The following is a 26,160-nucleotide window of genomic DNA, read 5'->3' on the forward strand; positions in this document are numbered from 1 at the left end:
GCAGTCAGCAGTCGATTCGGTCAGTCGCTCGTCTGCTGAACTGCTTTGGCTCAAAGCGTAAAAGCAGTTGTCTGTGCTACAGCGGTAATGTGTGCTAACGCTATAGTTCAAATCCTAATTGGGGCTCGCATATGTTAAAATAAGGACTTTGTATAAAACAGTTATGTAGTACTTGTCTGTAAGATAACATATATTTTAGAGACATTATGAACGATTTACACGGGGCACCTTTTTCCTTGGTGCAGAATCGTGTCCACCTAGAGTCAATAACAAACTGATGAGCATATTTTGCGTAAGGTAGCACGTATTATAACAATCCAGAATCTACTCTACGCCATGTCGATCATATCAGAGAGGCTAAGAAACGCTTCACTAAAGCCGACGTGGTCATTACACCAGTATATGCGCAAGACACTCTCATTAAACGTTCTTACTATTCAGTGATTCCCAGATCTGTAGCTGATTTGTATTATTGATTTCCAAAAAGCAATGTGAGTAAAAGCGTGTGCTGCATAACTAATCACAACTGTCTTTCAGCGCCATCAACAGCGTCTTCTGCGTTAATGAGACAAAAAAAGTTGTAAAGAAACTTTGCGAATTCATCCAGAGGTGAACATAAAGATCACTCAAGTACTGACAAGAAGGAACTGCTGGATAAGCACATCTGGAGGCAAACTTTCAAAAAGCACCGATTTTGTCAGCAACATCCTTTCCTTCTGAATGCATCTTATCAAAGGCTGCGCCGGGGGGGTAAATAAGTAATCTTCCAAACTGCAGCACAACAGAGTAAATCATTGATGTAAATAGAATTATTGAAAGACTAAGCTTTTGTCGTTTCTGTATTCTTAAACCATCTTCCAGTCCCACAATCCCCCGCAGTCACTGTCACATTTAACGTTCCCTGCTCCTCACCTGTCTTGTTACCCAAAGCATCAACACTCAGTGTCATTCAAGGCTTTACTGTCCTTCCTTTCATAGACATAAAGTAAGACACACATTTCCTCTACATACGTGTCCAATAATAATAGTAAACTGGCGGGAACGAGAAAAAGCACAAGATGGGAATATTCATGACAAGAGCCTTGGCATCAGGGTGAGGATGTGCCTTGTCACCCATTACGTGAGCTCGTCTGCCACCCCTCAGTTGCGCTGGCACACGTTACACTGGGGGGCAAATGCAATGGAGAATACTGACAATGTACACCTTCAGAAGTGGAATAAATCAACTGTATAAATAGAACATTTCAGATAAATCATAATTTTTTTTAATCATAAACAATACAACATAACTATTATATGTGTTGTTACTTTTTATTTATTCTCACCAAACGTTACATATCTACATGGGAAATGAACATGGGTAATATGTTTATAATCATTCTCATTAAAATACACTGTCAAAATATATTAATGAGCAAATTGAGACACATTGGCCTTTAGGAAATATCAAAAAGCGTATGCGCTGTCATCTAGGACAGAATGCATTGTTAACGTCACACACTCTCTACTGACGCGATGCCACGAAAAAAAAAAGAAACAGCACAGTCCATGTAAACTCACAGCCTCCTTGATTTTTGACCTTATGATTAATTGTCAATATCAAATCAATAAAGTCATTTTAAGAAGATGACAAGTCTACTATAGTCAGTTAAATTAACGCTCCTTTTAAAAAGTTTGCTTATACAGAATATAAAACAGAATCTCAATGATAAGGGACTTGCGAGTAGTAACGAATAATATGTGACACTGAGAAATTATAATTCCTAATAAAGGGAACAAGTAAAAACTACGACTTCCTAAAACGGACACTGTAAATGTATAGGCATTTCAATAAACAATTTAGGAGACTTGTGTGTGCATTTCAATATCGATTTAAGATCTAGGTAGGCCACCTGTTGTAAATGGTAGCTCAAGCAGCACTTAACAGTAAATAGTCTAACAGGACAATGACTGACTGAAACGAAGATGCTGTGCCGCTACAATAAAGGGTCACACTGTCATTCTGCATGTTTAGAAGGCGCTGATTGGCTGAAACTGTTTATAGCGAATTCTCCCAAGTTGGAAGTGCCGTATAGCAATCAGAAACGAAAAGACACATTTCAGCATGCAGCACAGTAGTTTGCTTTTTTACAATACAAATTCAGTACGACACCAGGGTCTCCAAACACACAAATATAAAGCTTATTACGTTTTACAGTGAAACTCTTTATATACACAATATAATTAGGGACGTGTGTCCCCTGTCCGACTACGACGGTCCAACCTTCCCTCAATAGCTCGATTCGCTCGCTATCCATCCAAGTTTGAAAATTTTGTTAAATGGAGGAATTGAAAAAAAAAACCTTTCACAAGAGGAGTATCAACGATGCGAACCCCTGGTGTTTTTACTGAGAGACAGTCACAATACCATTGAGCCACCTAATCGGGATAATTAACGAGCTCCGCACAACTAAACTATACAATACAATACAATACAATTTATTTTTGTATAGCCCAAAATCACACAGGAAGTGCCGCAATGGGCTTTAACAGGCCCTGCCTCTTGACTTCCCCCAGCCTTGACTCTCTAAGAAGTCAGGGAAAAACTCCCAAAAAAAAACCTTGTAGGGAAAAATGGGAGAAAACTTGGGAAAGGCAGTTCAAAGAGAGACCCCTTTCCAGGTAGGTTGGGCGTGCAGTGGGTGTCAAAAGAAGGGGGTCAATACAATACAATACACAGAACAGAACAAATCCTCAATAAAAAAAAAAAAAATTAGAAGTACGGAGCAGAATTTAACAGTAGATGATATCACATAATAAGATCTGGATATATTTAGAGTCCTGGAGACCTCATCCATCAAGCTGCCTCCCCCATTTGGCCATTCCATGGCTGAAACAGTGCTGGGCCAGCCAATCTGATGACAGGACCCCTCTTTCCCACGATTCCTGCAATCCTCCATCAGGGATGACTTTACCTTAGGCAGGCAAAACAACTTGACAGGTGGGCTGTTGCATCAAGTGCCACATTTGAGTACTGAGAAGAGAAACAGAATAAGTGAGGGTTTGTAACAAATTATAACTATCATGTTATTTATGTTTTAGTGCTAATGACTAACAACAGAGATGCTGTCTGTACAGTTAATCAGCAGCTCTAGTCAGGGTGTGCTAAACTGAAATAGTGAGTCTTCAGCCGGGATTTAAAAGCTGAGACCGAAGGGGCATCTCTTATAGTAGCAGGAAGACCATTCCACAGTTTAGGGGCTCTGTAATTAAAAGCTCAACCTCCCACTGTTATTTTATTAATCCTTGGAATCATAAGCAGACCGGTATCTTGAGATCTTAATGTGCGCTCTGGTTTGTAAGTCATGATAAGTTCAGACAAGTAAGCCGGACCTTGGCCATTTAATGCTTTATAAGTTAAAAGTAGTATTTTGAAATCTGCCCTAAACTTAACCGGGAGCCAGTGTAAGGATTTAAGAACTCAAGTTATGTGTTCATATTTTCTTGTTCTTGTAATAATTCTTGTAGCCGCATTTTGGATTAACTGGAGGCTGTATAAAGAACAGTTTGAACATCCAGTGAACACCGCATTGCAGTAGTCAATTCTACTAGAGATAAATGCATGATATAATATCTCAGAATCCTGTTTATTTAGAAAGCACCTTAATTTCCTAACATTTTTAAGATGGAAGAAACATGTTTTGGACAACTTTGTAATATGCGCTTTAAATGACATTCTAGAGTCAAAGATAACTCCTAGATTGCGGGCTGATTCAGTAAAATTAATTGGGATTCCAACTGAGTTAAATGATGACAAAATATTGTTGTGATCAGCATCATTCCCTCCAACAATTAACATCTCTGTTTTATCTGTATTTAAAGACTAGTAGTTCTTATTCATCCACTCCTTTAATTCACTAACACAACTAATTAAAGACAACATCGGAGAAACTTCATTTGATTTAAATGAAAGGTATAACTGGGTGTCATCTGCATACGAGTGAAAATTAACATTATGTTTCCTAATCAGAGATCCCAGTGGAAGCATGTAAAGTGAAAACAGTAAAGGTCCCAGTACTGAGCCCTGCGGGACACCATATCGAACTTCCGTGTATAATGATGGAGTACTGTCAGCACATTTCTGTACATATTGGAATCGATTTGATAAATAAGAACTAAACCAAGCTAGCATGGTGCCTGTAAGCCCATCATATTTTCTAGCCTGTACAATAAAATAGAATGGCCGATGGTGTCAAACGCTACACTTAAGTCCAACAACATAATTACAGGGGCGTTTCCTTCATCAGAGGATATCAGAATGTCGTTTACAACCCACATTAGTGCCGTTTCTGTACTATGACCAGTGCGTAAACCAGGCTGGAATTTCTCAAATAAATTGTAATGCTTAAGATGTGACTGAAGCTGACTAGCGACTACTTTTTCTAGTATTTCTAGAGAGAAACAGTAAATTTGAAATAGGCCTATAATTATTTAGTATGTGTGGGTCTAGGTCTGACTTTTTAAGTAATGGTTTAATGACTGAAACTTTTAGTGCTTCAGGTACTGTGCCATGCAATAATTAACTATTGATAACTAGCCAACCCGCGGCATAACATACGCCACATAATTATGTATTGATGGGTGAACACTTGCTGAACGACACAGTTGTCCAAATGGGGTGGGTTTGTGGATACCACTGTGAGTGAATGAAAAGATGGACCTCTGGAGAGAGCAACATACAATTGTCCGTGACTGAAAGTGGGATCGTCTGTGACGATGGAGGCCACGCTGGTGAAAGTTACTTCGTTGGTAGGGATAAGTTTCAGCACTTGTTCATTAAGGTGTAACGAGTCTTCGTTGTTGACGCTTAATATAGCTTGCGTACTGAGTTGTTCCGTTGTCACAGTTGAGAAACACTTTTTTAATGTCTTTTAAGCACAGGGAAAAAAATTAACATGTGAAACATCTGTAATGTAATAAGCCACCAAAAAAAGTAACATTGCAACAATGCACGCTACGATCCGATCGCTGTAAACAGAAGTGAAAACAAAATCGAGGCCGGTGCATTCTTTAACTGCCTTGTAGCGCAATGGTAGTGCTGCTGTTTTGCAGTAAGGAGACTGTGGAAGATTTTGGGTTCGCTTCCCGGTTTCTCCCTATGTGGATAGCGCTTTGAATACTGAAAACACTGGTATATCAATGTAATGAAGTATTATTATTCTTATGGGTCCAGCGCTCTCTCTCTCCTGCGCCTGTATGCATGTGTGTGTCGCTCGCTCTCTCTCGCTCGCTGCACGTGTTCCTGCAGGCATACCAGTAAGTGAATGAAAAGATGGAACTCTGGAGAGAGCAACATACAACTGTCCGTGACTGAAAAGTGGTTTTGGCAGATACATGCATATCTTTTTGAAAGTTTGGCCCTGTGCCTTATCAATTGTCATCGCAAAGGCAAATCTAACAGAAAATTGTCTTCGTGTTAAAGTAAAAGGCAAATTATCCGTGACAAACAAACTGTTTTACACGCTGCATACCAACCCGCGGCGTATTATACGGCGCATGATCACGCCGCTTTTTTAATGTTTTTTAAGCAGAGGGAAAAAATGAACATTTGCAAAATCTGTAACGCCGCTTTCAGTAAGTACAATGCACACGCATTTAATTTGTTAGCCACTTTTTGCCAGCCGTCTTTTATGGTTTGGGCTGCTTTTGCAGTGTTACCGCTCGTGCATATTAAATCTTAAAATCCTTCGAGTAACTAATTAACTAACACCCACCCACCCAGCTTGTGAGAAAAAAATATGCCCGTTCTTTCATCATTTTGTTGCAGCCTATCAAAGACTTGCTGATCATGTTTTCTGACTCAATATACAGTGGAACCTCGGTTCACAACCATAATTCGTTCCAAACCTCTGGTCGTAAACCGATTTGGTCGTGAACCGAAGCAATTTCCCCCATAGGATTGTATGTAAATACAATTAATCCATTCCAGACCATATGAACTGTATGTAAATATATATTTTTAAAGATATTTAAGCACAAATATAGTTAATTACACCATAGAATGCACAGTGTAATAGTAAAAACATTGAATAACACTGACACAAACACCCAGGCTACCTGCTGAGTTGCATGGGCAGGCGGTCTCTCTCTCAGCAGCAGCCTCCCCAACCCCCCGCCCCCACCCTCTCTCTCTGTCTCTCTCTCTCTCTCTCTCTCTCTCTCTCTCTCTCTCTCTCAGCAGCGCGAGCCTCCCCAGCCCCCCCTCTCTATCTCTCAGCAGCGTGAGCCTCCCCAGCCCCCCCCTCTCTCTCTCTCTCTCTCTCTCAGCAGCACGCGAGCCTCCCCAGCCCCCCCTCTCTCTCTCTCAGCAGCACGTGAGCCTCCCCAGCCCCCCCCTCTCTCTCTCTCTCAGCAGCACGTGAGCCTCCCCAGCCCCCCCCCTCTCTCTCTCTCTCTCAGCAGCACAAGCCTCCCCAGCCCCCCCCCCCCTCTCTCTCTCTCAGCAGCACGTGAGCCCCCTCCCCCTCTGTCTCTCAGAAGCACACAGCCCTCTCTCTCTCTCTGTAACATTGCAGCAGTTGTATAAACACTTTTTTTTTTTTTTAATGAGTTTTAAGCACAGGGGGAAAAAAGTAACATTTCAACAAATCCGAACTTTATTTAAAAGCCAACCAAGATAGTAACATTGCAGGAGTTCACCATTTTTAATCAGGCGACTGACAGTAGTGGAGTCAGGCACAGAGAAGGTCAGCTGCTGAGAAAGCGTCTCAACTGTTGCAGGGCGGTGAAGCAGGTGAGACACTAATGAAAAAGAGCCACAGGGCTTATTGGTTTTTAAAGACTGCTTCCTTCATTGTGTTTTAACCTCAGTTTTAAAGGATTGCGTGGCTCTCTCTATCGCACTGCCTGTGTGTGCCTCTGTCTCGCTGCCTGTGTGTGCCTCTGTGTGAACCAAGATTCCACTGAGGTTGACTAATGAAAAGTCAACGTGGCTCAGAGCTGCAAGTGGACTGTGGCACAGACAAACAGAAATGACGGCATGTTTTTCGAGGCGTCGCGTTCGAGCTGGTGGGCGTGGCTGTAATTTTTTCGTCGTATCAAATGGTCTAAGAGTTGGTGGGCGTGGCTCCTTCCTGCGTGCGCCATTGGCGTCTTACTTGTCGGCGGTTTAGTGAATCCACGCCCCTTCGTGCTTTCCATGGTCGGCTACTTGTCTTCTGGCTTAGTGAATTATATATATAGATGTTTAGCGTAGGCGCTGCAAGAACATCCATTGCACGGGTACTGGATCTAGGGAACAAGTAGTGGGCTTCATTTTAGAAATTAAAGTTAATACTTCCTGCTCTGTTACAGGATTAAATTACTAAAGTGCTGAATGCAATGTTTGACCGGGTCTGCTAAGCTAGTATGCGGTTTGTACTGTGATGCAGAGATCTGGGATCTTATATTTTTAATTTTCTCATTGAAGAAGTTCATAAAGTCTGTACTACTAATATCTGTTGGTATTTTGCACTGTAGATCTGAATTTCCATTTGTTAATTTAGCCACTGTTCTAAACAGTACCCGAGGATTTTTATTGTTGCTATCTATTATTGTAGAATAGTATTCTGAGTGAGCTTTAAAGAGGGCTTTTTTATATTTATTGACACTCTCTGTCCATGCAATTTGAAAGACATGTAGCTTTATTGTTGTCCATCTGCGCTCCAGTTTTCGACACTCTAATTTAAGAGCTGGAGTGTTTTCATTAAACCAGGGAGAGTTTCTATGTGCTTTGATCACTTTTGTTTTAAGGGGAGCCACTGTGTCCAGAGCATTTCTTAAGGTCACATTATAATGTGATGTTAGCTGATCTAAATTGTTTTCCACATTTACATTTGATGTTAACTGATCTAAATGGTTTTCCACAATTACACTCGACTTACTCAAAGTATCTATAAATTTTGAAGCAGGTTTGTTATCATCTTATTCAATGGAGGGGTTCATGGACGTCAAATGGCAATGAATAGAAGATGAATTAATGTAAATACGTGAGCTGCCTTCTGCAATTAGTCATCACATTTTGATGGCGACTCTAAGTGGGGATGATTTCTGAACAGATCTCTTATGCGATCCTTCCACGGTATCTCTCAAAATTATTTAGTTCAAATTGGTTATAAAGATTTCACTCCTGATCATTTTTTTATTATTAATTATTTTGATGAGTCTTTAATTCGAATCAAACTCGGGCTAGCACTACGCTCAGAATTTTAAAAGCAACCACCTTAGTTAGTACAGCCACTGACAGCGTCTTTTCTTCGTAGCGAACATGTTACTTTTCTGCTCCACAAAATATTGTAAAGTATTAATAAATGAAATATTTCAATACTTGATCGAATAGTAACATCTGTGCTTTAAGGATTTCACCTTTTTTTTCTCAAATATGTTTACCTTTATCATGGCAAAGTACAGGGATAAACCTTTAATTTCCATCTACTCCGTTTTAATTAAGTCAGACCATAGAAAACATTTAAGGCTATTAAATGTGATCTCAAGAAAAGATGAGGGTTAATTATAATAGTAATAACAGGAGTGATTATAATGATACAGTGCAAAAGTAAATACTAATTGAAAGAGCCGGGAATCCATGAGTGAGGTGTCTTATTTTGTTTGTCGGCCCCCAAAACCCTCAGACCACACGTCAGACACCAGGTAAAAGTCCAAATATTTAAATTTATTATTATAATAATGTGCACAAAGCACCCTCCACTCCACAATACTCAATAATCAATCACAACAAACAATCCTCCACTCCCAGCAGCTCAGTCACCCTTCCTCCCAACTCGGCTCAACTTGCTGGGTTTTCCCAGAGTCCTTTATAGTCAGTGAAGTGCTTCTTTCTCTCAGTCCACATGATTTCATAACACTTCCGGGTCAGGTGAAAACTCCTTCTTTTCTTCATCCTGGAAGTACTTCATTAATTCCATTCCCGTGACTAGAAAGTACTTCCACTGTACTTACTGTAATGTAAAACTCCACTGTCCATGATGCCCTGCTGCAACTCGGGGAACCTCCATGTTGCAAGAAGGGCTCCACCTGGTGGTGTGGGGGTATTGGCTGGGATGAACTGCCGGCCATATACCACAATATATATTTATATTTTTTAGACATCAAACACTAGAAGCTGCTGACAAACCCTTCTCTTCGTTGTTAGTCTGTAGCAGCAAAAAAAGTAAAAGCAATAAGAGTTGTAACAGACGTCTTTGAAGTGGATCATGAGTTTGTGTAACGTTAATGAAAATGGCCAGGAGGTGTCAGTAGAGAGGCGAGTGTCAAATGCTTCAATGCTTCAATACGATTTCTGACACAAATGCCTCAAACGTTTTGATGCTTCATGAGGCTTCACACTACCCATCACTACCCATGGCCGCTGAAGGCGGTCTTGTCTTCACATTGTTTACAGCTCGGCGCAGTTAAAAAGTAGAAAGATGCAAAGCTGTTTTCCTCATCTCTTCTACTATCGATTACTGCCAACTCAAAAAAAGTTACAATGTGGTAGTTTCCGCGACAGTCACGTGGACGAATAAATAAAACTTCTCTGTCAGAACGCGCCTGGCAGCAGACGGCTCAGCACTGTAGTCCAGAGAGGAGGGCTGAGAGAGGGCGACGCGGGGCGCACTTCTATGGGATAGATCGGATTGTTTGTGTTTACTTCTTTTCAATATCAGGAAAATAACTCTCACACAAATAATAACAATTCGTAAAGACAATATTAAATTGGCATCCACAAACACAGATTTTTAAGAAACCAGGTTTTGCCTTAATCAGGATATTCATGTTAATCCAGTTATCTGCATGCATACAATCACACTGACTGTTTATGTATATTTCTGAGAAATAAAAGCAGATTCAAATTTGTCCTTGTTTCCATTTAAATGTACATATCAACAAAACTTAAAAAATAATTTACTACTGTTTTTCCACATGGTAGGGAAGAATGTTTACTTCTTTGACTGATAATGTAGCTTTGTAATTGTTTTTATGTGGCATCAAAGTGTTCATAATGATATTCAGAAAACCACAGCTACCATGTTTCCCCAAAAGTAAGACTGGGTCTTATATTAATTTTTGCTCCAAAAGATGCACTAGGGCTTATTTTCAGGGGATATTTAATATTTATTCATGTACAACAATATACATTTATCCAAATACAGTCATCTCATCATCTTCTGGAATATCATCATAACTTTCCACATTCAAACCCTGAATTTCAGCCTGAATTTCTTGCTACGCTTTTAGGATCCTCCGGGATTGATGTGTGCGCTTCAATGTTTGATGAATGGTTCAATGTGGTGAAGCAAAATGCCGACATACAAATGCATTTTTTGGTGCTTTTGTAAGCTTTGCATATTCCCCAAAGTAATGACACGATACAATTTAAAAGTCTCACATACCATCTTCTGGGCCATCTTTTTTTTTTTTTTTGCACCTTCACAGTACCCTCAGAATGTACGGCGGCGTATTTAAGCCACAGAGAAAAAGAAAATAAGGACATAATGAAAATGTCTATTTTGTGATTAAAGTGGAAATTTCAGCTTTAAACTCGAAATGTCCTCTTTAATCCCGTAGGTTACTTTATCATTAAAGCAGACCGTCGTAAACGTCATCTTAAAACCGACCCAGTTGTTAAATCGATACGCGCTTCTGGGGCTTCCTCCTGACCTGACAGCAGCGGCAAGCAGCAATAGATCACCACACAGAACACTCGTAAAGATAACGTGCTTATATAAGCACGAAGCCGTATGCTTAAAGTGTACAGAAGAAGATATTAAGAACTTTTAAGTACAGAAACAACTAAAGTTTCTCAAGAAAAGCAAAGTTTAGAGAAGATACATTTTTTCCTTTTTTTTGCCTTTTATTCTATGTGTGTAACTATTTTTTCTTTTATTCTTGTGTGGATTATTTGCTTTTAACTTTCAATAAATAGTTTTAAATTGAACTTTTGGACTGAGAGATTTCTTTCGGCATGTGTTTTACCCGTGCTCGATCTCGCCTTATACTTTGGCGGCTACACTTGATATCACTTTCATGATGAAATGCATTAAACTGTGTATGTTACATTTTACAGATAAATCGTTAACTTAGTTTAAATCATGAATACTGCTAATAGTTACACATATGGGGTGGCACGGTGGCAGAGCGGTAGCATTGCTGTCTCGCAGGGAGTCACGTCCCTTGTGATTCCTGCCTGGAGTTTGCATGTTTTTCCTGGTGGGTTTCCACGGTGTGCTCAGTTTTCCATCCAAAGACATGAAGGTTTGGGGATTTGGTGAAGCTACAATGACACTAGTGTGTGCGTGTGTGTGCTTGTGTGTGTGTGTGTGTGTGTGTGTGTGTGTGTGTGTGTGTGTGTGTGTGTGCTTCTCTTCACTTTGCGATGAGCTAATGCCACTTTGCTTTAAAGGTGAGAGCATAAACCGTTTACCATATATTCCATCTGTTGTAATGACACATGCAGTGCATTTTATTATTACATGCATTGCAAATTGCATCCCAATAGATGGTGCACTGTAAATGTTAATGTTGACTATGCTGAGGTCTATGTTGATTACTTAGATTTTAACTTGAGTTGATTAGATAGGTAACACAGGTAGTTAGTTCATAAAACAGAATGCACAGAGAGCTAATTTTGTTTTTTTCTTTTTCTTTCTTTTTCTTTTTAAGTGCTACCTGAAGACATTGTTGGAATTTCTGGAAACGATGTGCTCCTCCCTTGTGTTTTCAGTGCACCAAAGCCACTAGATGTGCAAACTGTCAGTTTTGCATGGGATAGGTTGCCAAATATTAACATGCTTTTTTTCTCATCTGGGAAAAGCAACATAGCCCCTGGATATACAGACCGTATTTCGTTAAATGATGATCAAATAGATAAAGGAAATATTTCACTGGTGTTGAAAAACATCCAAAAAACAGACGAAGGGAATTATATGTGCTACCCGCCTCAAGATCAACAAGCACAAGATGTCAAGCTCACTGTTAAAGGTAAGTAGCACAATGCTGTGTAGCCAGACAAGGGCTGCAGAATTTGACAAGTAAGTGTTGGGAAGTCAGACTCAGTGCTTGCTTGTATGTACTGTTTATATGTAAGTAAAGCTTTCATGAATTTTGGAAAGCATGCTATCTATCTACAAAAACATGTTCCACAATGTCCCATGACTTGCATTTGGAGTAAGTTCCTTTGTAAGTTCCTTTGTGTGGCCTACTCTGTTATCATTACAATGTTCCAGATTTGTATCCATAAAGTGTACTCTAATACTCTTACAGTATTTTAAGGGAAGTTCAGCGATCTAAATGTCTGATAGTGAGGCATGGCAAGTAATACTTAAAATGGATTCAGAAGGTATTCAGACTCCTTCATTTTTTCATATTTTCTTGCAACCTTAAACTTAAATCATTTACATTGATCTTTCCCTAATCAATCAACACTCAGTACCCAAGAATAACAAAGAAAAAACAGAATTTTAGGAATTTCTGAACATTTATTAAAATTAAAAAACTGAAATATCACGTTAACACAAATTTTCAGACCCTTTGCTTTGGCTCAGATGTACCCCATTCTATTGATCATCATTGAGATGTTTCTACACCTTGTTTGGAATCCACCCATGGTCAATTCAGTTGTTTGGACTCATTAGATAAGGCACACACCTATCTATGGAAGGTCTCACAGTTGAGCAAAAACCAAGCCATTAGGTCGAAAGAAGTTCCTGACAGGATTGTGTTGATTAAAAGATATAGGAAAGGATGCAGCTCTTGTGGTTACCAAGAGCAGAGTTTCTTTCACAGTTCTTATTTTGAAGAAGTTTGGAACAACCAAACCAAACAAAGCAAACCAACTCTTCCCAAACTTGGCTGCTTGACCAAACTGAACAATCTGGGGAGAAGGACCTTGGTAAGTCAGGTGACCAAAACCCAAAGATCATTCTGGTTGAGCTCCTGAGAACCTGTGTAGCGATGGGAGAAACTTCCAGAAGGACAACCATCACTGCAGCACTCTACTTGTCTGTGCTTTATAACAGAGTGGCAAAACAGAAATCTCTTCTAAGTAAAAGACACAGGTAAGGACTCTCTGGCTGTGAGAAAGAAGATTCTTTGTTTTAATGATGGTTAGCATCATGTCTGGTGGAAATAACAATAACTTGCAGAATCCTATTCCAGTGGTGAAGCATGATGGGACATCATCATGCTGTGGAGATGTCTTTTAGCATCAGGAACCAGGAGACTAGTCATGTTTGAGGGAAAGCTGAACAGAACAAAGTATGGAGATATGCTCAATGAAAACTTCATACAAAGTGCTCTGGACCTCAGACTGGACCATGGTTCACCTTCCAACAGGACAAAGCAAAAAAATACACAGGAATGGCTTATGGACAACTCTGAGTTACCCAGCCCAATACCGGGCTTGAACCTAAGTGAACATCTCTTGAAACTGAACTGAGAACTGAAAATAGCTGTCCAGCTGACAGTCTCCATCCTACCTGGTAGAGTTTGAGTAGATCTACGGAGGAGAATGGCAGAAAATCTCCAAAGCTGGCTGTGTGAAGCTTGTAGAGTCAGATCCAGAAGACTTCAGGCCAGAATGGCTGACAAACATCAATGGGCTATTCCAGTCTTTCTGGGGTATTGAAGGTTGCTTGATGTGGGGAAAAACTAATTTACATGATTTCAGCTCAAGGTTTCTATGGGATATAATTTGTACAATAATGAAATAAATAAAATGACAAACATGAAATAATCACATGAAAAAGTACAGCAATATATATAATTGTCAATAAACTGTGAAAAAATATAAAATTAAATCAAATCAGCTATTTTTTTATAAAAAGTCATCTAATTATTATGTTTTTATCATTAATACAGGTTTTCTTTCAGAAAGGTCTTATTTTTAAAGACCGTTGTTATTTCACAACATGACTTTTCCATTTCCAAATGGCTCATTTAATGAAAGCACTCTTTATGTCAAAATACCGGCTTTCATGATAGTTTCATCACATGTCAATCAAGACAAAGGCAGCCCAGCTGAACCTGTTCCTATTGGTCAATCTTTAACTGTTGAATATATTTCCCTAATCATAGGTGGTAGGCTGCTAAAGACTTGATAGCACTACGTCCATTCCAACGAACACAGAGGCACATAAAAGTTGGAAAGCTTACTTGATGGTATTTTGGGATGGATACACAATATGTTGGAAATGCTCAGTTGTTTCAAAATGCTTACAATGATGAATAAGTTGTTGGGAGTTTAAGACTGACTGAGCACCATGTGCTCACAGAATATGTCCTTGAAGAAATCACAAAGGCAGGTATTAATGCAGAGGCTGGAAATTCCAAGGGACACACTTCTAAATGACCGTCTGTGTGGACAAGGCACTCAGTTAAATCTCAGTGCTGCAGAACTGTTTTGATAGCACAAATTGGGAGGTGTTCAGACAAGGAGCATATAAGGAGAATTTAACATCAGTCGTTCTGGATACATACAATTTTGAATGGGCTCCCCAATGAGACACTGTGAATTGACTGTTATCTGCGTACCCTGCTGAAAGAATGGGACATGGCTTTTAGGTCAGGAGACACGCCAGTTTTCTATAAGAGGTACATTAGAGAGATCAAGAAGAAATATAAATAGTACATAGAGGAATATTGTGAATAACTGCCTCCATAGCATGTGGAAGGAAGTAAAGGTACTGACTAATTATAAGAGTGATACAGTGCAGCCATCTGAGTACACATATCTCCCTGATATTATAAATAGGTTTTTTGCTCACAATGAAGGAGGAACTGCCCCGCATATTGCATCTTATGTAGGAGAGCAGTCACTGGTCCTATAGCTCCAATAGGTAAGATCCACTTTTCAAAGAGTTAATGTCCACAAAGCTACCGGACCTGAAGGAGTGCCCAGATGGAAACTGAAGGTGTGTGTTATCCAATTTGCGTGTGTGTTCACAAATATATTTAACCTCTCACTACAGAAGGAACATGTCTCCATATGTCTTGAAATCCTCCATTATTGCTCCTTAACCCAATTTTAAATGGTACTCTCGGACATTAGATCAGTCATACACCCAGGTCTGGACATATGCTAGTTTACATATCAGGCAAACCATTCAATGGAGAACACTGTCTGTACTATGCTCCACACAGAATTATCCCACTTAAAACAGCCACATACATATGTGAGGATGTTGTTTGTGAATTTTAGTTCAGCATTTTTTACTGGTAGTACCCTGAAAGTGTTTGGTAAATTAAGCCACTTTGGCTTGGACACTTCAGTCTGCTCTTGGGTGCTGAACCTTCTCACAAACAGAACACAGAGTGTTAGAATAGGAAGACGTGCAGTACTTCCTCCTGTGACGATCCGGGTCCTGCTCCATGCTCCCATCTCTCTTTAGGGAACCTATTGAACCCGACAATGAGGACACCAAGTGAAGCAAGGAGATGGTGTAAAGTGCAGAAGTGCTTTTATTTAAAACAGTCCAAACCAAAAAGTGTTCAAAACAACAGTGTAGTGTTCAAAACATTTCAATAAATACATAATCCATAAAATTAGGTGCAATGTGGAAGTTAAAATAATCCAATAAATAAATCCATTAAAAAATGTTAAACAACAATAATGACCGAGACTCGGGTTCCCAAGCGACCAGGGCGCTCATGCTGGGGCATCAACCTCCCAAGCTTTCGACTCCCACTGCCTTCCGCGGCCTTATGTGGCAAGCCGTTGTCGATCGTGGTCACTCCTGCTCCTCTGAAAAACTCAGCAGGAGTGACCCAATCCATCTGCCCCCAAGTGCCAGCCAAACACCCCACTAGGGCTCACTTCCCAGCTGCCAGTCATTATTACAGTGAGCCTGCTCTCTCTCTCTCGTTTGCTTGCTCCTACACTTGCTTTTTCGCCAGTCTTCTGCCTTTTCTCCTTTTTAACCTCCGTCCTTTTCGTTTTCTGTCTCCTCACCGCATTTGCGCTTCTACTATTTATAATGGGGATGTGGCACAGGTACGGCCATTAGCAGCTCCCGACATCAATTACAAACATGTGCGATCCCACACCTGTACACTTCAGTGTGGAAACACCCAAGCCCATACTGCCCCCGGGAACCGCTCTAGCCACACTACCATGCCTCCTCTTTAAGCTACGAGTGTGGAGATTATTTATTTAAAAACTGGCCTTTCCATCTGAGCCACTGACCTGCTATATCACACCTCCACACTTATCCTGAACACAGCATCTCCACAGGGTTATGTGCTTAGCCCATTGCTTTTCTCCTCATGCAAGACTGTACCCCAATACACCCCTCAAATATGATTGTGAAATTTTCAGATGGCACTATGGTAGTGGGCCTGATTTCAGATAAAGTTGAGACAGTCTACAGGATGGAGTTGGCACACTTGGCCAAATGGTGCAATGATTATGCTGAAGCAGGCTGACACGGCATAGGGCATCCTCAGCCCCAGTGAAGGCTCTCAGAGACTTCAGAACAGATAGCAGAATTAAGCTTTATTGTATGACGTGCATACAGACTCACTTACGATGGAACAATGAGCCCCCAGCAATGGGTACCTTTTACTTTTATTACAATTCTGATCATTTGAGTCATTGTTTTTCCTCATCTGACTCCTAGCATTCCATTGCTCTAGTCCTGCCCCTAATTGATTCTATCAATAATTCTTAGCTGAGGGGGTCTCAAACCCCGCTCTGTCTATCTTATCTGTTTGATAAGGACTGTTCTTGCTTGCTACTATAATTTACAGCCAAAGAGTTCATATTCTCTCTCTAAGCGAGGGGCTCATCTTTCTCTAACTCTCCTGCATTTCTTTGACTTAATAAACTACTAGCCAACCCGCGGCGTAGCATACGCCGCATAATTATGTATTGATGGGTGACCACTTCCTGAACGACACAGTTGTCAGTACTTGTAGTCACAGTTGAGAAACACTTTTTAAATGTCTTTTAAGCACAGGGGAAACAATGAACATGTGAAACATCCGTAATGTAATAAGCCACCAAGAAAAGTAAAATTGCAACAATGTTATTTACAGAAGTGAAAACAAATTTGAGCGCGGTGTATTTTTTAACTGCCTTGTGGCGCTGTAGTAGTGTTGCTGCTTTGCGGTAAGGAGACTCTGGAAGATTGTGTGTTCACTTCCCGATTCCTTCTTATGTGGATAGCGCTTTGAATACTGAGAACACCGCTATATCAATGTAACGAAGTATTATTATTCCTATGTGTCCAGCGCGCGTCTGTATGTGTGTGTGTGTGTGTGTGTCACACGCTCTCGCTCTCTCTCTTGCTTGCTCGCTGCACATGGTCCTGCAGGCAAACGCCGCAAAAATAATATATTGATGGCTGAACACTTCCGGAAAGACACAGTTGTCTAAAAGGAGGGAAAAAAATGAACATTTGCAAAATCCGTAACGCTGCTTTCAGTAAGTACAATGCACACGCGTTTAATTCATCGGCTACTTTTTGCCAGCCTGACCGCCGTCACACGGTCATTCGGCAATTCAGTTCCGCGACAAACATGCCTCTTCTTACCTGGTCCTCCCCCCTCCACCTTCGTTCTCTAAGCTTACACACCCCCTGGTCATGTGCCTGCTCGCAAGAGCAACTCACGGAGACCCGCCCACCAACTTTAAGACCATGGCGTAGTTGAGAAACACTTTTTTAATGTCTTTTAAGCACAGGGGAAACAATGTACATGTGAAACATCCGAAATGTAATAAGCCACCAAGAAAAGTAACATAGGAACAATGCTATGTATAGAAGTGAAAACCTGGTGGCGCTGTAGTAGTGTTGCTGCTTTGCGGTAAGGAGACTCTGGAAGATTGTGGGTTCTCTTCCCAGTTCCTTCCTGTGTGGATAGCGCTTTGAATACTGAGAACACCGCTATATCAATGTAACCAAGTACTGTATTAATATTCCTATGTGTCCAGCGCGCTCTCTCTCGCTCGCGCGCCTGTGTGTATCTCACACTCTCGCTATCTCTCTTGCTCGCTCGCTGCACGTGGTCCTGCAGGCAAACGCCGCAAAAATAATATATTGATGGCTGAACACTTCCGGAAAGACACAGTTGTCTAAAAGGAGGGAAAAAAAATGAACATTTGCAAAATCCGTAACGCTGCTTTCAGTAAGTACAGTGTTACCGCTTGTGCACATTAAATCTTGAAATCCTTCGAGTAACTAATTAACTAAACTAACACCCACCCACACACAGCTTGTGTAGAAGGTCATCTGCTGAGAGAGCGTCTCAACTGTTGCAGGGCCTGCATTGGATGAAGCAGGTGAGATGCTAATGAAACAGAGGCACAGGGCTTATTGATTTTTAAAGACTGCTTCCTTCATTGTGTTTTGAGAGGGAAACATACAATTGTCCGTGACTTACAATTGGAGGACCGCCGACGCTAATGAAACAGAGGCACAGGGCGTATTGGTTTTTAAAGACTGCTTACTTCATTTTGTTTTAACCTCAGTTGTAAAGGATTGTTTTAAGGATCCCATGGGATACCCCTCGCAAACCGCTTTACACGCTGCATATGGCGATTCACCTCCACGAGAAACATGCCTCTATGAACAGTCAACGTGGCTCAGAGGTGCATGTGGCCTCTACGACAGATGAATGTAAATGACGCCATTTTTTCTGTGTCGTCGTGTCTAAGTTGGTGGGCGTGGCTCTGCGAGTTGTCGTCGTATCCAATGGTCTTAGAGTTGGTGGGCGTGGCTCCTTCCGGCGTGCGCCATGGGTGTCTTACTTGCTGGCGGCTTAGTGAATCCACGCCCCTTCCGTCGTGCTTTCCATGGTTGTCTTGTCTTAGTGAATTATATATATAAATTGGCGGTCTCTACCTCATACAGAATAATAAACCATATATAGGTATATCTTTTTAATCCAAACTCTTACATCTTAATGCTTAGTAAAATATAGTGTCTACTTTTCTCATGTGTTTATAATATTTTTCTAATACATCGAGATTACCAATTTTAAGAATACAATTTTCTATAATAACAACCTAATCCTGAACACAAGTAAGACAGAGGAAATAATTGTAGACTACAGGAGAATAAAAGTGAGAGCCCACCTACCCCAATACACACAGCACGGAAAAGTAGAAATGATACATAGGGAGTGTGAAGATCCTAAGAGTCTACATATCAATGGATTTTACATGGTCTCTTAATAGTACTTAATTAACTGGGAAAACTGAAAAACACCTGAATTTTTTCAAGACATTGAGACAAGCCCATCTACCCCAAATGCTTTTGACAAACTTCTACCACAACACTCTTGAAAGTGTTCTGGCCTAGGGCTCAATTTTATGGTATGCCAGCTACACAGCTGATGATTGCAATAATCTTGTTTAGGTGGTGAAAGCTGCCCAATGCTTCATTGGGGTTGTCCTCCCAAACCTCAACAGTGTTTACACTAGTCGACTGAGGAACAAAGAATGGGCCCTTGATCAGGACACAACACATCCAGGAATTCATCTATTTGACCCATTACCATCAGGAAAGTGATATAGGGCAATCAGATCCTGTAGTAACAGACTGAGGAGCTCCTTTTTTGTTGAGGGCTGTGTTGTCCATCGTCTGTCCCCTGACTCAAGGACTGCCAGGCACCCCCTTCCATTGCTTAATGGACATGTCAATGTCAAATTCACGAAGCCAGTTCAGGATGGGAAAAATGCCTTTAACTGGCACACATGTGACACTACCCAGTACAAGGAAGGAGATGACTGAATTACAGATGCTGATTGCACAACAACAACAACATTTAATTCTATAACATATTTTCATACAAGGAATGCTGCTCAAAGTGCTTTACACAATACAAAAGAAGAGTTGACCTCCTTAGGTTAGACCTGAGCATCACTTGGGTTGTATAGAACACTAAAAGCATTGGTCCCAAGTGTCACTCGCGCTCTAAACTCAGTAAAAGGAAGTCTTCCTCTCACCTGGCAGCAAATTAACAATCTGAAGAATTGATGCACGTTTATCTACTTATTGTACTCGTGGCAAAATAAGTGCTTTCTTAAGTTTTAGAAAATGTACACATGGCATAACATTTGAGAGCATTTGGGTTTAGGGATTGGATTATCTGTTTTGAAAGTTGGAGCATTTTTAATATTTTATTGACTTAACTCTTTTAGGGCTGATGTAGACTTTTGTCAAAATTCAGGAGTAGAGGATGGTAATCAGCTGTAAACTGCAGCAAAACTTACTCTTATGTTTTAGTTTGACTCTCTTTGCTAGAAGGAAAGTTACATGGCTTTAATAATAATAATTCTTTGCATTTATATAGCGCTTTTCTCACTACTCAAAGCACTCGGCAATTGCAGGTTAAGGGCCTTGCCTAAGGGCCCAACAGAGCAGAGTCCATAGTGGCATTCTATGGGATTCGAACCAGCAACCTTCCAATTGCCAGTGCAGATCCCTAGCCTCACAGCCACCACTCCGCCTTTAAACCTCAATTCCCTACACATGCATGAGTAGCAAAGAGCAAACAACCTCTAAAATGGTGCCGACATCTGGCGAGAGACTAAAGTGAATGTGCAAATCAAAATACTCTGTGGACGCTTTACGTAATTTCGTTGAATAGGACTCTGACTCGTTGGACTCCGAGTTTGAAGCAAGTGATCTGGAGATGGATATCAAAAACGAAAGTGAGGTACCAGCATCTGATCGGTCCCTAGCTGATCGTGGTGCTGAACACTTTCGTGTAGCTGATGTGCCTACAGCAGTATTTGCCTGGGAGGACCACCACTTCTGATGACAAGAGGTACAAACCAGATTGTGTCACACTGCAACCGCCACCCACCTGCTGTGTGGAGACAGCCAGGCAGCCGGCTCACCATGCATTCCTGCTGACCACGGAGGTGCCCCCTCACTGAGATGCTGAACATGTGCCAACAGCAGCCACAACATATAGCGACAGATGTTTTATATTGACTTATGTGTGAAACAATTGCTTTATGTGCTTTTCAGAAAACTAATTTTTTTTGGAAAAAATATTCATCCATCAAAGAGTTAATAAAAGAGACAGATATCACATTCTTCCTTAAATATTTTGTAACGGTGTTGTAAGGAGTTGCTCAGACTGCCATGCCACTGTTTGTACATGCAGGACTTTTGAGTATGAAGCACAGGCATGCTGTACTGACGACAGAGGGTCTGTTTTGCCAACAAGTTCAAACATGCAATAGACAAAATACTGTATAAAAAATATGCAAGTTAAAATAGACAGATTTAATTAGTGTATTTGGTAATTATTAGCATCTTTACATTAGTTGAAGCTGTAAAAATAATTTTTGAGGGATTTTTAGGATTTATTTTAGTACAAATTGTGATACGTGAGACACTCTCTTACACCCAATAACATGAGGCTGGGTCTCAGTCTTCAGAATGATCAGCTTTATTAACAGCCTTCAAACAGGAACAGCAAGCGTATTTATTGAAGCGGGAGCTGCCACTCTATGGCACACAAACACTGCAAGCAAGCAGTGACTTCATTAGTCATTCTGCCTCGGCTCCCTCCTTCAGTCCAGGTACTGATAATCCTCCTCGTCAGGTTGGTCTCACGGCTGCTGATCCGCGATCGGGATTGGACCATTCTGGAGGAGAGGAGACAAAGAGAAATTGGGCCAGGTCATTGGCCGAATTAAAATAACCCCCCCCCCGCCCCCTTTCAGTGATCAGTCACTGGCAGAGGGATGCTCTACATGGAGAGCTGTGAGTGAACTTGTCACGGTGATGAGTTTTCTATGGCCGACAGACACACTATTGTGTGATGGGGCTGGAAAGGCGCTGTTGAAGCAGGACTTGTAGCGTGGCGGGGCTGCGTGCACGTCACAAAATGTTAGGATGCACAAGGTACCCCAGACCACCCACTTGATTCCACCTATTCTTCTAACAAGTCTGCTAAATTTTATTTAGTGTCTCAAAAATGTATAGACCAGTTAAAATCACATCCTTCAACAAAATCCAACATACAGTCGATTCAGAAAGTATTTGGATCTCTTCACTTTTTTCCACATTTTGTTATGCTGCAGCCTTGTGATAAAAAATAATTTTTTCTCATATCAAGCACTTAAAACCCCAGAATGATAAAGTGAAACCTGGATTTTAGGATTTTTAAAAAATTTATTAACAAAAAAAAAAAAAAACCTGAAATCTCAAGTTGACAAAAGTATTCCTGTGACACTTGAAATTTGACACATGTGCGACCCATTATATTGATTGTCATGGAGATGTTTCTACACCTTGTTTGTAGTCCACCTGTGGACACCAGTTAATTGGACCGGACTACATAAGGCATACATCTGTCAATATGTGGTCCCACAGCTAACAATATCTAACAGATCAAAATCTAAAGCCATGAGGTCAAAGCAACTGCTTGTAGAGTTTAGAGACAGGATTTTGTCGAGTCAGAGATCTAAGGAAATGCCTACAGCAATAAATGTTCACAAGAGCACAGTGGCCTTCATATTTCTTAAATGGAAGAAGTTTGGAGCAACCACAGTTCGTTCTGAAGCTGGCCACCTGAGTAAACTGCGTAATCTAGGAATATGGGGCTTGGTAAGAGAGGTGACCAAGAACCTTAGGCTTACTCTGAATGATTAAAGAGAACCTGTGTGGTGATGAGAGAAACATTCAGAAGGACAATCTGGGTTTTATGAAGAGTGGCCAGACAGAGGCTTCCCCTCAGTAAAAGATACTTGCTTGGAAATTGCAAAAAGGCATCTACAGGGCATGGGTTGGCAGGGACTATGATTAAAAGATTTTCTGGAGTGATGAAACCAAAATTAGAGTCATGTCTGGAGGAAACCAGGCACATCTTATAACTGGAAAAATGCAAATTTCAACTGTGGAACATGGATGTGGCAGCATCATGCTGTGTGGCTGTTGAGGGAATGGCAAAATGACAAAACAAGAGAGATATCCTTAAAGAAAACCTGCTCCAGAACAGTATGGACTTGAGACTGGGCTTCCAACAGAACAATGACCCTAAGCACAAGCTAAAGACAATACAGGAGTGACTCAGGGACAGCTCTGAGAATATCCTTGAGTGGCCCAGTGAGCGCCCAAACTTAAACCCAATGTAATATAGCTGGAACAACCTGGAAACAGCTGTGGTCTCCATCCAACCTGACGCACCTTTTGGAAATCCACAGAGAAGAATGTCAGAAAATTCCTCAATCCAGGTGTGCAAAGCTTTTCTCATCAGACCCAAAAGTGACTCCCAGTTGCAGTCACTGCCAAAGGGGCCTCAATGAAGTAATGACTAAACGCTCTGAAAAACTTGTGTCGATGGGATAGTTCAGCTTTTTATTTCTTTACACTTTTCAAAACATTCTAAAATCCATCTTTTGTTTTGTCATTTGGGGATATTAAGGGTTGCTTGAAAAACAAAAGAATGTAAATGACTTTGGCACAAGTCTGCAACATAACAAAAATATGAAAAAAGTGAAGGGGTCTGAAGACTTTCTGAGTCCATTGCCATTGATAGACTGGATCATGAAGTGAGGGCAATTGTGGAAAATCCACATCTTCCACAGTATGAAAAGGACAATGTGTATGAACAAGTGATGAATTGCTATCAAGAATCTGAGAAGACACCACTGACTTTATTTTTGTCCAAGTAACATACGGAAATACAGTAGGTGCCTTGGTGGTGTGTTTGGGGGGAAGAAGAAGCTGAAATAGATTCAGTTTTACAGACATAATGGAGTGTGTGTCTCAGAGGAACATAGGAAGGCTTACAGTAAATCTGAATTTTTAAATGAAGCTCTCTGAGCCGTCAATAGAAGCAACCTAATGGTCAAGGAGTAGCCTCAGACTCAATGGGTGGGGTACATTTTTTAAGCTATGACCAAATTCTACGGAACCTCTAAATGAATATGACCCAAAAAAAAATAAAATAAAACAATTTCTTGTTGGGTGGCGCTGCTGCCTTGCAGTTAGGAGAACTCGGTTCTCTTCCTGGGTCCTCCCTGCGTGGAGTTTGCATGTTCTCCCCGTGTCTGCGTTGGTTTCCTGTGGTTGCTCCGGTTTAATCCCATAGTCCAAAGACATGCAGGTTAGGTGCATTGGCGATCCGAAATTGTGCTTGGTGTGTGTGTGTGTGTGAATGTGCCCTGAGGTGGGCTGGCGCCCTGCCCGGGGATTTGTTCCTGCCTTGCACCCTGTGCTGGACTGGGATTGGCTCCACCAGACCCCTGTGACCCTGTGTTAGAATATAGCGGGTTGGACAATGACTGACTGACAATTTCTTGTTATCACACAAAAATATCTAATGACATGTGAAAATATTTTGTGACAGAATAATTTCTCATGCACACGAGAAGTAACTTTTTTTGTGCTGAAGATACATTTTTATCCAATTTCCGAGAAAACGTTTGAGAAAATATGGGTCAGAATTTATTTTTATTTGATGCATATTATTACTTTTAAAAAATGTCAATTTTGTTTATGTTACAGTTTCTTTTTAATTTAATTTGATTTTAATTTAATTTTATTTTTACATTTTTTCTTTCTTCACCTTGTAAAGCACTTTGAGCTTCATTTTTTGTATTAAAGTAAAAGACCATTTCACATTGTTTAGATTTAGAACTGTACTACACCACATTTTTGCATATTCAGTCGAGCTCCTAGTAAATCTTTGAGATGGTTGCGCTTCTGTCTTTGTCTGCGTAGTTTCTCAGTTCTGAGAGTGATGGCTGATAGGCTGACTGATGTTGTCCTCCACATGCAACCATGCCCTGTACTTTGTCTTGATAGCAGTTAGTGCTGAAAATGTGGACTCACAAAGACAAACTCTATTTAATTATCATCATATTTTCCCTTTTAGGTGAACTTAACTTTTCCTCGCTTCACAAAATAGACACTTGACCCACAAATCTATCCATTACTTAAAAGTTTTCTTTTTTCTCCAATCTATCCAATTAGCTTCCGTGTGACCGAGCTAAGCAGAGTCATACGTGATTGACAGTTAGATATGAAAAATGGGTGATTCAAGACTTCACAATCATTTTTATTGGCTCAGAGCATGGGAGTGACTGGCACAAATGTACGTCTCTATGCTTATACTCATACATTGTTCAGAGGGTCTCAGACTGTGTTAAAAAGGTCAAGCTTTTAAATTGCTGTATTGTTGTTTAAAAGCTGATGTACAAGTCAGAGAGACGCATGGTGACAGCTAGTCAGATTTTGATTGGCTATCAGAAAACAGGGTTTCTGGGATAGGCTGATGCTGTTGCACTATCTGGAAAGAGTCTTTGCTTTGTAATGCTGCTTTGGTTGGTTTAATAAAGGTCATTATTTTGCATTCAAGTTTTATATCTTGTGGAAATTGTTTAAAATACAGAGAATAAAGAGGAAGAGAGTAACCAGACCATTAGTACATCAAGTGTATCCATAGCAGTAGAGTGTTGTACCGTGTTAGCCATAGATTGATACAGGAGAAAGGAGGGTGACATGACACCTTTTATCAGCTAACTAAACAGATTACAAATGCAAGCTTTTGAGGCAGCTAAGGCCGCTTCATCAGGCAAGGTGTAACAAAGAAACTGAAAAATACTCTCGCTTATATTGGGACAGCAAAGTGATTTTTTTCTTTCATCTTAACAACCTTTTTGTTCAAATGTTAGCAAAATGAATACACCTGAGATGAACTGACCTGAAAGAAGAGAACAATGAATTAATAAAATGTAGAGATTAAATATCCATCACTAGAGAAAGTCATGTAAGTCTCAATGCATGCTCAATAATCCAGGTAAGGAAATTCTAGAAAGTTGATTCAGTTCATCTGGACATAGTTTTTTTTTTCTGATACGTTTCATCACTCATCCAATTGACTTCCTCAGTCTCAGTTGACTGCAGGTTTCTCCAACCTTATAAACAGTACCTTGGCCTAATGATCGAACTAGCACCATTGACTAACAATCAGAAATAACAACATAGCAGATGTGGAAGCAGAGCAACTGCTGATAAAAGTTTTGGCATGTCTCAACAATGCTAAGCCACCTGCACCCAATATCAGCTTTGAGGAGAGGAAGGCTCTCATGGCACTCAGTAAGGACGAAAACATCATCATCCTTTCGGCAGACAAGGGGAGGTGCACAGTGGTGCTAATCCAGATGGACTATCATGAAAAAAT

The 26,160-nt window shown here is 40.6% G+C and overlaps 2 protein-coding genes across 7 annotated transcripts in view; one reads left to right on the plus strand and one right to left on the minus strand.

The window, feature by feature from the left end:
- Window positions 1–26,160, plus strand: part of LOC114641108 (CD276 antigen homolog) — a 722,545-nt gene that overhangs the window by 380,947 nt on the left and 315,438 nt on the right. For 4 of the 6 annotated variants that reach the window (XM_051926016.1, XM_051926015.1, XM_051926013.1 and 1 more), the window contains exon 3: window positions 11,680–11,997. The exons of the other annotated variants lie outside the window; for them this stretch is intronic. In XM_051926016.1, the coding sequence (XP_051781976.1) occupies window positions 11,680–11,997 (318 nt within the window). The remainder of the gene's footprint in view (window positions 1–11,679; window positions 11,998–26,160) is intronic. 6 annotated transcript variants of the gene reach the window in all.
- Window positions 1–26,160, minus strand: part of LOC114641109 (CD276 antigen homolog) — a 745,815-nt gene that overhangs the window by 319,712 nt on the left and 399,943 nt on the right. The gene's annotated exons all lie outside the window — the stretch shown is intronic.

The sequence above is a fragment of the Erpetoichthys calabaricus genome, chromosome 4 (assembly GCF_900747795.2).
Source record: "Erpetoichthys calabaricus chromosome 4, fErpCal1.3, whole genome shotgun sequence".
Classification (NCBI taxonomy): domain Eukaryota; kingdom Metazoa; phylum Chordata; class Cladistia; order Polypteriformes; family Polypteridae; genus Erpetoichthys; species Erpetoichthys calabaricus.